This window comes from Limanda limanda, chromosome 17 (genome assembly GCF_963576545.1).
Source record: "Limanda limanda chromosome 17, fLimLim1.1, whole genome shotgun sequence".
NCBI classification, from domain to species: Eukaryota; Metazoa; Chordata; class Actinopteri; order Pleuronectiformes; family Pleuronectidae; genus Limanda; species Limanda limanda.
In genome coordinates this window covers 3,181,862-3,198,262 of record NC_083652.1, presented here as the reverse complement: position 1 = coordinate 3,198,262, position 16,401 = coordinate 3,181,862, and the positions used below count along the sequence as shown (strand labels likewise).

Below are 16,401 nucleotides of genomic sequence, written 5' to 3'. Positions count from 1 at the left end.
AATACCAATTGTTTACTAAGAGCCTGAAGTGTGCAACATAATACAAAGAATTGGTTGAGCCCCACCACTTGTAGTTTACTTAACTCTTGAGATGTTTCATAACTCTCCCTTCACACACTATCACAGTGAGTATCACGTGATCTTTATCCTTCCTTACTCGGGTGACCGGGAAATCCAGTCTGAACTTGCAAGGTCACTTCTGCGTGGCCTGACTCGTTCTTCCAGGTTGTTATTCAAGGTAGAACCAAAACCTCCGTCTCCTCCTCCCATTGCCCGGAGCTGCGAGGTCGAACCGGTATCTTGGCTTGAAAAGGAACAACTCCCGGAAACACTCGAGACTCGTCGGTGTGCAGCAGCTGGTCGTTGCGGTTTGAGACACAACTCAAAGTCAAAGGTAAATTCAACCACACGTTGTTTGTCATTCTGTTAAATTTCTGCTGGGTTTGACAAACACGTGTGTACTAATTCAAAAAATTAACGTGTCAAAGTGTTGTAAGTTAATTGATAACACGAGTTCCTCCGTTGTGCTCCGGCCACACGAAGCTGGAACACCGTGTGTTTGCCGCCAGTTTGTGTGAATCCGACACGTGGGCGCAAGTCATTGTCACTGCCCGTTGTGAGTCAGCTAAATGTGTTTAGTGAACTTTTCCGTGAGCGTGAGGAGAGCGGACCTGTCGTTTTGAAGCCTTGTGGTAAATTCAGTTTACAGATATTTTCTATGTCTTTCCTCTCCAGCTGCAAAATCGTGTGCCTCTCGTCATACCCAGTGATTTGCTGTGGCTTTGGAAGCTTTAGGGGAATGAACGCGTGTTTATGGGTCAGAAACTCTTCATGTTCTAAAAGTGTCATGAATGAACAACCGTTGAATAGACAGATTCATATTGGTACACACTATTCGCCGGTTGCCTGCGTGTTGATCGTCTTTCAATCAACATTGCGTCATCACGTGCTGTGCGCATCATTCATTAAGCCATTTTTTTCATAGGACAGGAAAGCCTCAATCGGATAACTCTGCTTCTGATTAGTTAGTTAGGATAAGAACATCAGAGCGAGCCAACCAGCGGCATAGTAGGGCGGGTCCTATTTGTCCTCCAGGTAAAATCCTCACCTGCCCTTTCCCTGACCTCCTGATTAACTAACTTATTTATTTTTCTAACAAAATCGAGTCTACAGGACTTGCTATAGGTTAGCATGGATATCATGTGACTGAATTCCGAGACTGGGCATAATCAGGAAGAAGTTTGTTTAGCACAAAGGACACTAAAAAGCTGAGTCATGTCTCCTGAGTTTGCTGTCTCCATTAATTCTTCTGGTGTGTTAAGAAAACACGGATTCCAGAAAAGTTATATGTTGATCTAATCTGTAGAACAGATGACAGAACAAGTCACAGAAGTCAACATTGCTAATCATGTCCCACATTACACAGATTCACCCTAATGTTAATTTAATAAGGGTGGCACACTCTGTCATTTGCAAATCAACAGATTACATTAAAAGGTACCAGCCCATAGACGGTTGAGTTGACTCACAATGTATCATCAGGAAGTTGCATCACCCTGAAGTCTGTGGGCCAGCAGTGATGCAAACTGTGCATCAGACAGTGAGTGACAATTTGACCTCTTTCGGGTGAACTAAAGTCGATGGACACACTGATTTTAAAAAAAAATAAAAGGGAGAGGAGTATACCCACTTCTGCAGGCACCTATACATTACTGACTCTACAGTTTAAATATACTTAAACTGCAGAAATCTTTAGTATCTATTTAAACTGTACACTTAAATTCCATTGTTCCTTTGGCTAGCTATGTCAGAAACACTGAAGAGACCTTTATTCAACAGCAGCCATTTTAAAATGAAACAGCAGGCAAACATTGGCATTAATAATCAATGTAGGTAAAGGAGCCTTAATGAATGTGATGAGTAACACCTCTCTGTGTGTACCTGCTATTCCATGTGAATCTAATGAACGACAGTAGATATTTAAAAGGTTTTTGTCTGTTACACCTTCACAAATGTGAGTCTTTTGCTTCATGTCATCTTATTTGAAAGCCGAGCCCTGTTTGTGTTCCCAGTGAAAGGATGGAAACCCATAGCCAGGTTGTGGAGAGGTTGCGGGAGACGTTTCGTTCAGGCATCACACTCCCGGAGAAGTTTCGACGAACACAGCTGACCAGGCTCATAGCCATGATTGAAGAAAACGAGGAACAGATTGTAGAAGCGCTGCACAAAGACCTCGCCAAGGTACAAGACTCACATAATGCAACTCACAAACATAAAATACTCTCATAAGCTGTTTTCAGACATCACTTCTCCGCTCAGAAGCATTCACAACATCACAGAAATCTCCAGAGCATTCAGGTGAGGGGTGATGCAGGTTGTAACTTTTAAATTCTGCTGCGGAGATCACGTGTTTTTGTTTACAGTACATCAACACTGGTTTGGCTCTTATCAGCAAAAGCTTGCTGGAGATCATCGTCTGTGTCTTCTGCGTATGACTCTGCTTTTCTGTTATGTAACTAATGCTGAGATATTTGTTTATTAGAAACATCATCAGCCCTACTCACTCAAAAATAAATCCTGTGATGATCTCCTGCTGTGTTAGGGTTAGGGTACATCAGCTTTTCTGCGTACTTTACATTAGAGGATTGGCAGGAGAAAATATGCAGAAAGTCTGGAAGCTCTGAGTCTGACATTTGCATTCTCACACACAGTCAGTCTCTGGAGTTCAGTGCATGTCTGAAAGCAGCTATAAGGAAACCCCCCCCCCCTCCCCACACACACATACACATACACACATGTTCTTTAAAACATAGTAATGCGAGAAGCTAACTGAGCTCAGCTGTCCCTATGCAGTTCAGTATTAACACCAATCCTGACACATTAAACGCCAACACTACAAATATGTATTGTACATTTATACAAAAATATTCTAATTTGTACATTTTTGGTTAAAATAACACACCACCCCATGTATTTGTTTATAAGCTACAATCCAACAAGCACTAACTTCCCTTTTTGGTTGCTTCTCTTCACCCTCAGCCAAAGTTTGAAGCCGTCCTGTCTGAGGTTGACATCTTGATCAATGAGCTCTACTATGCCAACGCTAACTTGAACAGCTGGATGAAGAACGAGTATGTCACTAAGAACCTGGTAGGTTTTAACACAATTTAAGCTCTATTACTATTTTGATCATAGACCGTAATTATGTGATGTCCTGACAAATTTGTGTGACTAACATTGCAAATAATAAAGGGATTTTTTTCCACGAGCAGTGATTCTTATGTGTTGTCACTGTGTCATTTGTCTGGTGGGACATGTCTACATCACTGCAGCAGGGCCACAATTTTAACCTTTGGTTGTCAGAAAAGAGAGAGAGAGTTATTTCAGCTGGTGGTAAAGTGGCATCTTGTGATTTTGTTACAAGCTCCATAACCACTTGCGCCACCATTTAGCATATATTTACATCTTTTATCAGGTCCTTCGCTGTTTTCTAAATATCCACTATGTTCCAACAGCAAATTAGAGGTTTTGTGTCATTTCAAGGTTACATCAAAGTCACAGGGCAGATGTTACTCCTCATCAGGAGTAAACTGGCATTAATTTGTAAAACTAGAGGAATGTTGTTTGAGTGTCTCTTTTAAAGTTTTGATTAGAGGCAAGTAAACTTAAAATGAGCGATGTTCCGATACCATTTTCCAATTCCAAAGCATGTACTTTGCATATTGGCTATTACCACGTACAGATCTGACTCCATTTATTATTGCTATCATTGTGCATGGCCTGGCTCAGATTAAACCTTCGAAAAAGAAACCATGAATGCCAAAATATTCTTCTGTTATCTGGTCAGACATAATTGGTAAAGAACGCAATTAAAAAAATGTAGGAATACAGTTAAATTGCTGTTAAAAGTGCAGCCACAGTTTATAGAATTAAAAACCTTTAGTGGGGGCACCTCCCTCGATCATACGGTGCATGATACTGTTTTACTTTCCAATGTGAAATGTTTCAAAATGATCTTGCAAGCAGGTGTTTGCTTTGTTATTTTCAGAAGATTGTTTATGTACTGTGATTTCAAAATGTATGGTTTTCATTGCATTGTAGCTTTTCTATTTGTCAATTTTAAGGCCACAAAGCTGGACGACTGTTTTGTACGGAGAGAGCCATTAGGAGTTGTTTTAGTCATTGGGGCTTGGAACTACCCCCTGCAACTCCTTATCTTACCCATGGTTGGAGCCATTGCAGCAGGTAAGATTCACATCCATATGAGCTGCAATAATCAATATTTTTTCATATTACTATAGATAAAACGACTAGTGCTAAATCAAACTTAAACTGGTTTCATTTATACTTTGCAAGATAACAACACATTATATCCAGTCATCTAACGTTATCAGTGGTGTGCCATAGTCAGGCTGTGTTTGTTTACTCTCAGTAAAGTTGACCTATCACAAAGTGACGGTAGATGAGGTGATGTCTTTATTTGCTGGTTGATGTGTCCATCTAGGAAACTGTGTGATCATCAAGCCTTCAGAGATCAGTGCTGCCACAGAACAACTGATAGCGGAACTCGTCCCAAAGTATCTGTCTCAGGTAAAGAAAACCCAGAAGTTTTTTACTGTTCCCAAGATTTTTTTAATAGACTTTTTGATTCAGCCAAGAACCTGTAGTGTAATCAAGATAATAAACCCCATAATCTGTTGGTCCAAGGTAGTCAAATAAACATTTCAGAGCCAGAATGTCACTCGTAGAGGATGTACCTCCACAAAGGCCGAACAACTCGCCATGTCGGCTAAGTTCTCATAATACAAAATTAAAAGAAAAAAATAGTGTACTTATAGAATTCTATATTATAATAAACTATAGAAATAGATGGAAATTGCCTCCCACATGAAGGAAAACAATTTAAAATATAAAATGAATTGATCCAAACTGTGTTATTGATGTGACATTCCTTATAATCCTCCACTATCTTGTAAGCTGTTTTCAGGCCTGAACTCTTCTTAGAGTTTGCATTTATCATGTGAAGAATGAAGCAGTATTTCCTGCTGTATTCTCACATGGGCTCACTCGGACATTTTAGAGACATGCCTGGGGATCTGCTGGAAAGTTTCAGTAAATATCTTGAGCAACTGACATTTGTGTTCTGTGTATGTCTGAAAGCAGCTATAATTTATTCAAGTGTATTGCACTCTGCTGGAGGTATGAATTAAATATTTCAATGGACATTACCACATTACCCATAGGTCTTTAATTACCTAGAAGATTCCCCTCCCCCTGAACCACCTACAAGACACTCTCAGTGACCATGAAAGCCTCAGACTCCAACTGGATTATTTGACCACAAAACCTCAAACAACCCGTTGATTCTCCTGAATAAACAATAGGATCCACAGAATCTTCTTTAGATGCTGTAAATAACGTTTTGACGTGCTGAATGAAATAACATTAAACCCAACAAAGTGTAGATGAGCCTCGAGTCACGTTTTTCCTTTTTATTTGTCTGTCTGTGGCTTTGCTTATATTGGCCATGCTGATGTTCAGTCACAACATTAGAATTGAGTTGTCATATTAGACCTTTGAGCTTGGAATAGTAAATTTAACACTTAAGAATATGACTCTTATTTTGACAGGACTGTTATGCAGTTGTTCGGGGTGGAGCAGAGGAGACCAAAGCACTTCTGAAGAATCGCTTTGACCACATCTTTTACACAGGTACCAGTCTCGCAGATGTATCAGATTGAACCGCACGTCAAAGTATTTTAAATGTAGATATGTCTGTTTCCATCTTCACTGGTCTACAGACCAGAATGTCAGCAATTTGTTTTTAGACTTTATAAAATGTTAATCAACAGTGGATTTCCCTTCATTTCCCAAAGTGCTTCAACAACATTAAAAATAATGTAACCTATAGAAACTTATTATCAATGTCAGTGAGGGATGATTTCATTGAGTTTGCTAATATGACCTGCAATGGGGCATTGATGACACCAGACCACATAAGACTGAGGGAGAGAAAAACTGACTGTTTTGCATTGATTGCTCAAGAATATTTATTTTTCTTTGTGAGAGGAAGACTGTGCCTTTTTATTTATAAAAAAGTGTTTTTTTTGTTTTGTAGTTCTGCATTTCCCTCTGAAAGTAATGTGCATTAGTCCAGTTAACTGGATTCCTATTGCATGAACCAGCACTCTTTCTCACATACGCTACTGTGATGTACAGTGAGCGATCTGTTTAAGTATTAACCATATTATAAGACAATGTTTTAAACGCTGCATAATAAGATGTATATTTAAACCCAGTCCAGTAATGGAACATAAATGTGGCGATTTTGGTCATATTATTATCTGTCCATCAAAGGCTGTGCAATATGCTGGTATCTATCATGTGAGGATTGTAAAACATCAATAATTTGTTATTATTCTCTAATGTATATTGTGTCACAGACTGTTCCCCACAACAGTCTCAAACCACCAGAATCAGATGTTGTCTGTGACACAACTTATGGACAAGAATCATGAAGACAGATGGAGCCAATAGCTGCTGTTACCACTTAAATCAGCTCCATGATCCAATATCTACTGTTAGTTGATCCAGTTCAGTGAGGGGAACATCAATAGAATTGAGCAATTAAGTGGGTTATCTTGTAGAGAAAACTAGACACACAGCCCTATTAACAGAATGAATCATTACGTGTGTCTGCAGGGGGCGCTGTTACTTACTAAATGCTATAACGTCTGCAAAGGCATTGACACCATTTAATCAGATGGAAAACAGGTAGAATGAATGGGTAACTATAAGAAATGACTTGTTGGGCTGTGAGTTTTTGATCATATTGCACAGACCTACTTCCAAGTACTGCAGCTGCTTTGCCTTGAAATGTAGTTCATACTCTTCAGAGGGAGAATCCATCCACTTTGGACACTGACTTTCTCTTTCTCTTTTAGGTTCTCAGGCTGTGGCACGCAGTGTCCTGGTGGCAGCCTCAGTCCACTTGACACCAGTGACCTTGGAGCTGGGGGGCAAGTGTCCGTGCCTGCTATATGGGGGGGTGAACATGGCGGCTGCTGCTCGCCGCCTGGTATGGGCAAAGTATTTCAACTCTGGCCAGAGTTGCGTCGCACCGGACTATGTGCTGTGCACTCCGGCCACACGGGAAGCCCTGCTACCTGAAATACATAAAACCCTGGAGGAATTCTTTGGCACGGATCCTCAAACCTCTCCCGACCTGTCCCGCATCGTGTCACCCCGACACTGGACGCATCTGATGGAACTGCTCGGGAGGTCCAAAGGCAAAGTTGTTGTGGGAGGAGAGGGCACTCAGGAGGACAAGTACATAGGTAGGGTTGAGAAGCAGGAGAATAGCAATGCTCTGCACCTCATGAGCCTTATTTCAGGCTCTAACATCATGTACCTTAAAATCATGACTTTAAATCACATTCTAATGTAACAATATACTTGTTGATATAATCATACAAACTTCTCCTTTTTTATACTTGAACTGAAGAGATCATCTAACTATACATCTCTTTCTTCCCTTTTGTCTGTATTTCAATTTTCTCAACTGTTCATCTGATCGACTTCAGACTTGTATTGTCGAGGAGCCAGATTTTTTTTTATTTTTTGGGAGAAGCAGGGGTTAGGGCCTTTTGAACTAGATGCTTAATGGGACCAATGAGGTTGTCAGTGACATTAAATGTCATCACACCAAATATGAAACCGGATATAGTCACTAATCAGCCTTAACAGCCTTGTTGTGTTTCTCATTCTCTTCCAAGCTTTCAAAGTGGAAAGGCTTCTTCAGACGAGGTAAAGAGACCAAATTTACTAGTTTCAGGCTTTGTAGGGATGTTGACGTCTTGTGACAGTGATGTGGTTTGTTAATAGCCTAACATCAGCTTTTTTCTTCTAGTGATTTACTTCCCCAGTCATCCCAAAAGCAGTGTTCATCTGCCGAGATTATCTTGCTCAACACAACCTGCTAGTGTCTTAAACTTTTTCAGTTTATTTTCTGCAGTCATCCAAAAATTAGTGGGTATTTACAATTAGCTGCTTGGTGAGGGAACACGGGTGGTGCTTCCTTCGTGGTAGGCCTATAAAAATGTCATTGCTGCAGCAGCCTATGATGACGACGCCCCTACTGCTCCCTTGTGGAACAGGAACGTTTTGTGCAGCTCCTTGTTGTTTTACATTCTTGTTGACAGATGTCTGTCCCTGGCGCCGCCTTACAATGACATGCAAGTCCTGAAAGATTCCAAGCAATGATTTGTTGGGTCCCTGCATGTATTATCTCTCAGCTCAGTCATGATGAGAATATATGACTAGGTTGGTGGTTAGCGCTAACATCTGGGTTAATTGGTAACATTGAATTTGGTTAATACATTAAGTGCTGGCATTTTCCTCTCCTAAAGAAAGTGGCTGATGGCAAATATGTGCACACCTGCTATAATGCTTTCTGTCGTTGTCCTCTCTCCAGCTCCCACAGTGTTGGTGGACGTGGCTGAAGATGATGCCCTAATGCAGGAGGAGATTTTCGGCCCCATCATGCCCATCATCTGTATTGATACTCTGGAGGAAGGCATTGCCTTCATCAACCGTCAAGAGAAGCCATTGGCTCTCTATGTTTTCTCTGAAGAATCATCTGTAAGAACACACAACTATGCAGCCACCCATCTTTACAGCGCCCTACCTAATGTTGACTAATATTTTACGTCTAACTATCTTTTCTTTTTGAAGGTGGTAGACAAAGTGCTGAAAAGCACCAGCAGCGGCGGATTCTGCTCTAATGACGGGATTCTACACATGACCCTACCAAGTCTGCCCTTTGGAGGTGTAGGTAGGTTTGACCCTGATCTAAAGCTTCTCCCACTTATGTGTATGTTGTTCTGTTGGTCCTACAGGAAGTATTTGATCCCGCAGATCATTGGAAAAAGCTGGAAACGTTAAACCAGTTTACACAGAGATGTAATCTACGCAATGACATCAAACTAGAGCGTAGTGTTTTGCATGCATTTTTCTGCTTTAGTATGCAGATGATTTGTATAAAGTCTCTCAGCTATGTCCATCAGACTAATTGTATTGGGCCATCTGAAAATAGGTTATCTTCCACTATATATAGTATATATAGACTATGGTTAAATATGGAGGGTTTGTATTTACCAAGTAAAAAAGTATTGCATGAATGACAATTGGAAAATTACAACATTAATAATATTGGCATTGCAAGATCAGCCAGTCAAGCCATGTTCCTAATATTAGGACTGGCTAAAAGGACAGTGGACATGCATGCATTTAAATTCCTATTGCGAACATGCACAAATGGTTAAATGAATGTGATGTGAACCCTTCAAGCATCAATTATACTTTATTTTTCTGCTATCGTACATGCATTCTGGTTTATCCATACACTTTTTAGCCCTAGCATTTCAGGAAACAGTTTGAAGGTTTCAGGTCAGAATATCGTACTGACTTCAGTTTTGTCCAGACTTCAATTGTACTGCCACAATGATGTTTTTCTAGTTGAAATGTTTCAACAACTATTGGATGAATTTCCAGTGAATCTGGTTCAGACATTCATGTCCTCGGGATGAAGTGAAATAACTTTGCTGTTCGCTTAACTATCCTCTACTGTCATTACTGCATCCAAATCAGTTTTTATAAAGAGTAAATACTTGATTTGGTTTCTTACAAAATACTATCGAAACTAACTTATTAGATTCCATTAGCCTCAGCCATACCTAGTTACTACTTGCATTCAGCAATGTGGGATGCTAACATGCTTAACTGTAGAAATGGTAGTGATCACCTGCTACTCTTCAGCATGGTCCTTTGGAACACGATATTATGCTGATATCATAATGTTGGAAAACATTTTTTAAGTAAACTTGGAATTATGGTTTTCTGAGTCTTATATTTTGAATTAACACTGGGAGATGCAAGTTCTCCTCTGTATAATTGGGGCTTTTTCTTGACTGGCAATATGGTCTCTGCAGGTACCAGCGGGTGGGGCAGTTACCATGGCCGCTGGGGCTTTGAGACATTCAGCCACAAACGGGCGTGCATGCTGCGTGGCTGGGGCCTGGAGATGCTCAACGGCCTGCGTTACCCACCTTACACTGAAAGAAAACTCAGCTGGGTGCGCTGGAGCGCCTCACCCAAGAGCATCTGCTCAATAATGTGAAGACAGTGTGTGTGTGTGTGAAGATTTTATACCATGAGAGCAAGAGTGAATGCAGAGGATTAATCATTCAGTTTTAAACCTGCTGTGAAAGTTGTTTGTGTACTGACATATTTGGGTATTGTTGTCACTTCACACTTTATACCTTTCATCGTTTGTTTTCTCTAAAGCAGCCACTTTAATGTCTTTGTTTTCTTGTCACTGAATATAATTTGTATCTACAGTGTTTTTATTCTACCATGTATTTTGTCATATAATGAATTCCTACCGTAGCTAACTGGGTTCTTAGTCACATTCTTCACTTTCTCTGAGCTCATGTGTTCTTGTTTACACACATTAGAAAAAAAGGTTAGTTCTTAATTGATGAAACCCTTTATATAAGCTCAGATGTTAAATGTCAGGGATTTAACTTCCTGATCATTTTCCCCTTCTTGCACTGACATGAGTGGTGAGGTGGATTCTAATGGTTTTAAATGCAACTCCATTTGACGGTCTGGTTTGGTTTCTCCTCTGTAGTTTTGCTCTTGTTTGATTGTTCTGTTTTTATGAAGTTTTTTTGTGAAATAATGTAAATAAATTTGAAACTTAACTTTCATTACCAAAGAACTGAAATTTGTTTACATCAAAAAATAATTTAATAACTTGTGACGGATGATCCTAAACTCTGGGAGATACACAAATATTCACTCTGTCGTGCACAGGTGACGTTAGCAGTGGGGTCCAGAATTTCATTTACTGAGGATATAACACCTAAACTTGATTGGGCCAAAAAATGTCATATCGCTTGATAATTATCACAATGTCACTTTATTTGTTAGATTTCTGCAACTGAGTGAAGGTTTTAAACTCAATGAGCTGAGATCAACAAACCAATTCTGTTCAACTCCTCACTGTGGATGTATATTCGGAAACTATTGTTTTATTGCCCAGGATAATGAACCGCCAATGTTTTGTTAATTGTGGTCAAAATAATCATTTATTACAAATATGAATTATCAAATACAGGTAATACAAGGTCCTGTCCACACCGCTGGGCATGTCTGCAGCTAAGAGGTACAGTAAAAGAAGACTCCAGATTCTTAACAGCCTTCCTCTTCCCAACAAAACCAGAGTGGAGTATCTGCTTCATCTCTTTCTGCTTTCCCTCAGCGTTGAGTCATAAACAACTTGCATGTGGATATATTCCTTTGTCACTGCAAAGAGTACAATGACACCAGGAGCAATCCACAGGTGCACTCTCACATAAAGCGGGGGAACAAATAATTATGCATTACTACTTATAATAGTAACTAAATTTGACTTATTTCATAGACCACATGTATCAACATGTCAAACAGTTAAAAACAAAACTGTCCAGCAATGAATTCACTCCATGTTAAGGTAGGTTGCCTCCTGATAGTTGAAGCCAACACGGCGTTACCACATGTGCATAGTGTTGTTACTGTGGGGGGGGAGAGAGTAGCTACTTAAGACGACCATGGAGGTGGGGCTTTGCTCTCGGGAGCTGTCAGCCACTGAATCCTGAAGAAGTGCTTGCAGAAGTGAGACAGCTCTGCCACAGTGGGCTCACGGCTCAGGTTTGTATGAGGAAGGGAGGTTGGTCCCCGGGGGGGCCTGCGCCGAATCATGAGACTCTGGAGCTGGAGTGGAACTGGCTGCAGTGGCTTCTGGCTCTTTTTGCACCAGCTCAGGCTCGTCCTGGCCAGCCTGGGGCGGGTGGACCAGGACCTTGTCTATTATACCAAAGTCCTGTGCCTCGATTGGACTCATGTAGCGATCCCTTTCCATCACACCCTCTAAGACACAGGAGAGAAAGAAAACATCCTATTATGACCTTCAATGTACACCCACATGGGGTGTACATACCCCCCCCCCAAGGGTCTTGTGTCTTGTTCACAAATCTTGTGAATTATTGAGTTGACAGGTGGTGCAGCAGGCAAAGGCAGCAAGTAACATATTCATTCCAATGTGGAGATCACGCGATTTTGTTTACAGCTTATCGTCGCCGGCCTCAGCTCTTATCCCCACTAACTCCCGCTGTGGTCTCACATCAGGTTCACCGGACTTTATGCAGACTTCATACTAGAGGGCCAGACGGGGAAAGTCTGTACATCTGCATTCACCTCCTCCAGAAAAAGTGCGAGGAATCTCCAGAGTGCAATGCATGTCTGAGAGCAGAGTGGGTTTGTAGCTAAAGTGCTGAGAAAACCTACCAATGGTTGTCAGCAGCTGCCCCGTGTGTTTGGCATAGATGGCATTGATCTGTCTCTTCAGTTTCAGGATCTCTTCAGCCTGGATGGCAATATCTGTGGCCTGACCCTGGAGACACAACATACAGGAAATATTACTTTGCTGGTACTGTGAAATAATCGCTTCCACACTTTTGACAGCTTTACTCCATACTTGGCTTGAGATCAGATTTAATGGCGCTTACCCTGGCACCTCCTGAGGGCTGGTGCACCATGATCCGGGCATTGGGCAGTGAATGTCTCATCCCATGCGTTCCTGCTGCCAGGAGCAGGCTGCCCATGCTGGCAGCCTGGCCCACACACCAGGTGGAGATGGGATTAAGGATGTACTGCATGGTGTCGTAGATGGCCAGACCTGCTGTTACCACACCGCCTGGGAGGGGAGAGGGAAGAAAAGAGAGGCTGAACAGATCTAACGGCTCATACTTTGACAAAAATACTTTTATTGTATAGTAATCAGGTTGTGACTGAATGTTGAAATGAAAAAACATTTTTTTTTTCACTTAAGTATTTCCTTTCCAATATTACCAAAATATTTTGGAAGAACAAAGATACTCACTGTCAGGAAATAAATTATTTGATAAGCAGGAACCAAATCAATATTAAAGCTAGGTGCTGTCAATCAAATAGATGAATCAAATCTACAGTTAGAACTTCCCTAAAATAAGACAGGAAACTAGTATTTCACTCAGTAGAGTGCATTCTAATTTATTAATACAATTTAAGAAAATGTATTTAGAAAAAAATAATAAATCAGCATGAAATTATTGAGTAACATTTATATTATGACATCGGCTAATGATTAATAAATGATTTGTAAGGGGATTTGAAAAAGACAAAAAAAGGGATTTCACCTGTATTTATATTGTGTTATGTATATGAATTTGTGTCTTCTTTTGCGTAAAATTAATTAATTGATATGAACAAACTTAACTAAACACACCTCTGCCAGGGCCCAACAGCCCCCTTCTAAAACCACAACATGTTATTCACTTTATCCAAATTGGTATTTTGATCTGCACCAAATTGCACACACTCAAAAATATCAGTACCTGATTTTTTTCATCAAGATCCATTCATTATTCTCTAAGAAGTCAAGCAAAATGTCAAACAATATCCTAAACATATGGATCAGACAATACCCAGTCAAGTTTGAAAAACTGCTGATACCCCATTTTCTAGAGTAATACTTCAATTTCCAGGACGGAGGAGTGGTTTACACCATGCTCAGGTTTAGGACAGCACGTCTTCAGTGAGGCTCTTACCAGGACTGTTGATGTACATGTGGATGGGTTTGTTGTTGCTCTCTGACTGCAGGAACAGCAGCTGGGCAATAACCACACTGGCGACAGTATCATCAATCTGAGCAGAGCAGGGAGAGAACACGTAAACAGGAGGAAACATCCACACTTCACTCTTCATTAATTTCCACTTTGAGGACAACACTTACAGGACCCATTACACAAATGATTCTCTCCCTCAGGAGGCGAGAATAGATGTCATATGCTCGTTCTCCTCTCCCCTGGAAAAAACCACACAAGTAAATCCTAAATTACACAAAACAAAAATGCAACAAAACCACTGAATCTAGTGAGATAATAAAAACCTGCATAGTGCAAACATACTGTACTGTTCTTTGATTGGTTTGCTACTTTCTACACCACTGAAGTCAGTTTGTTCCAATATATGAAACCGCCTTGCATGAAAATAACAGAATAAACACTGGAGACTGATTTTTAAACCTTTGAGAATTTCCCCGTTAATGTGATCAGAGATTCTTGGATGTGGGAGGATTTAAAGCTTGAATTCCTTTGCCATGTGTTTGTATAGAGCAGGATCAACACACAGCCGACCAGTTCAGGTCATTTCACTCACCGTCTGCTCCACAACCATCGGTATAAGAGGACTCCTCCATCCAGGACTGTGGTGGATGGACCTGCTGTGTTGCAGTGTCAACCCTCCGATTTGCAATACCCTCTGAAAGACAGACATGCAGAGAAAACCACAAGCTCATTCAGCCCATTGCCATGTAAGACGAGTAAACAAGTTTCATTGACAAACGCAATGGGTAAAAATAAAAAATAAATGAAAGCCAATACAAAACAAACGTCCACAATCTCATATAATGGTACTGGAATTTCAAAGTGACACCAGAACACAGTGACAGTGTGTGTCACATGACCATTTTGTAAATAAGAAACATATCAAAATAGCCTAAAAGCGTTTTTATTCACGCTTGACATACTCTAAGTCTAACCAAAGTATTGGACTGTAGTGAAAGGTGCATTTCATGTACACATGTACACACTTTTTAAAAATCTTTTCAATTAACTGCTGCTCGAACAATGGAATGTTTTGAGTGGGAGCATTCCACTTTTAGTGGTATTCTATCTTGTTTGTTTCTCAGTGACCATTGAAAGTGCAGTTGTGGCTCTTCCCTCATTTATTTACATTGGAGCCTGTTTAGTAAGTGAGAAAAGTTGTGTAAATGACCTGAAAAAAAAACTGTAAAAGAAATCTTGTATCGTGATACAGAGCAACTGTACACCAACCTTTTCAATCAAAGACATTTTTTCCACTTTCATTATTCCCATTATAATATAATAGCAAATTATTATACCATTTAAAATCAGGGAACACAGTATATTCTAAAAGATATTACACATGACATCTATTGTACTATCTTCCTGCTGCTTTTTTTGAATACTTAGAGGTTTTGCAGACGTCTTTTGTTCATTTTTCCATTTGTTGATATGGGCCTTGACTTTACAATAATTATACCTGTGAGTAAAAAGCTTGTCTAAACTTGAATCCGTCATAAGTACTTCAGCTTTAGAGGTTGTATCCAGGATCTGTTTAATTGGACAATGATTAATAAACCACAGATATTTAGTATGTCAGATCCAAGAGGTAACGTGCATCTCTGGAAGGAAAACAGTGTTGAAAGTGTTGAACCATGATCTCCCAGCTGAGCCTCCAGGTGTTCCCAGCACATCAGCTCTGCTTCAGCTTGTTAGCAGTGAGCTACACAGCCTGTCCAGCAGCCAGAGATCCCACCACCATGTCCACAGAGTCTCTGGGACTTCCAGTGAACGTTTAATATGTCTGCGTCTGCCTGTGGCCATCATGTGAGCCCCACTACGCAGTTGGCTAGCTACTCCGTGTCCCCAGAGGAGTCGGTGGGGAGCTGGCAGGTTTAGAGGTGATGACATGAAGCAACGTTACACAAGCTTCGCACTAACGCGGTCAACAACACGTCACAAGCGCGACACAAGCACGACACTAACCAGCGACTTCCTATAACACATCGAGTGTCCCTGTGACACACACTGGTTCAGTAGAACTGCTGCTAATACTCACACGTAACAGCATTTTGAAATCGTCTCCCCCCGTGTGTGACCCCCAGCTCCTCCGGAAACTATCTCACTTTGACCTGTGAACCGTCTTCTTCTTCTTCTACTTATTCACGGTGCTTGGCTACAGATCGTGTAGTTAGCGCCCTCTATCGAACAGCTGCACCTACTGTCAATGTCCCCATTAAAGGGATAGGTCACCCATAAATGAAACTTCACTCAATATCTAGGTGGGTGAAGTGTCTGAGTCCACAAAACACTTTTGAGTCAAAGGACTACAAGAGAAAACTTTAAATGCTGAGATAATGCTCCTGTCTATCTACCTATCTAAACTTCTATATAGTTCATTTTACATTACAGTGTTGCTTAAATTGTATGTAATACACAACCAAAAATTAAACATTGTCAACGATGACCACTTTCTCCAATGTAGCATGTGTGTGTGTGACCTTTACACCAGAGTGTGTGTGTTACTGCAGCCAGGGACCGAGGGAAGGAGGAGTGTGTGTTTTAGTTTGAAGGTTTAGACCGGAGTGTGTGTGTGTGTGTGTGTGTGTGTGTGTGTGTGTGTGTGTGTGTGTGTGTGTGTGTGTGTGTGTGTGTGTGTGTGTTTTACTGCAGCCAG

The 16,401-nt window shown here is 40.7% G+C and overlaps 2 protein-coding genes across 2 annotated transcripts; one reads left to right on the top strand and one right to left on the bottom strand.

Moving 5' to 3' along the window:
* Positions 1-215: 215 nt before the first annotated feature.
* aldh3b1 (aldehyde dehydrogenase 3 family, member B1) lies at positions 216-10,763 on the top strand. Its single transcript, XM_061090281.1, has 10 exons — positions 216-394; positions 2,073-2,241; positions 3,040-3,150; positions 4,125-4,245; positions 4,505-4,590; positions 5,631-5,712; positions 6,945-7,337; positions 8,474-8,640; positions 8,734-8,833; positions 9,990-10,763. The coding sequence occupies exons 2-10, from the start codon at positions 2,080-2,082 to the stop codon at positions 10,175-10,177; spliced, it is 1,410 nt and encodes a 469-aa protein (XP_060946264.1). The 5' UTR covers positions 216-394; positions 2,073-2,079; the 3' UTR covers positions 10,178-10,763.
* Positions 10,764-11,131: 368 nt separating this feature from the next.
* Positions 11,132-15,855, bottom strand: clpp (caseinolytic mitochondrial matrix peptidase proteolytic subunit). The gene is made up of 7 exons (XM_061089613.1): positions 15,784-15,855; positions 14,299-14,400; positions 13,874-13,945; positions 13,689-13,785; positions 12,609-12,796; positions 12,388-12,493; positions 11,132-11,970 (listed from the first exon to the last, which is right to left on the bottom strand). Exons 1-7 carry the CDS (start codon positions 15,793-15,795, stop codon positions 11,741-11,743), a joined length of 807 nt encoding a protein of 268 aa, XP_060945596.1. The 5' UTR covers positions 15,796-15,855; the 3' UTR covers positions 11,132-11,740.
* Between the last annotated feature and the right edge of the window lie 546 nt (positions 15,856-16,401).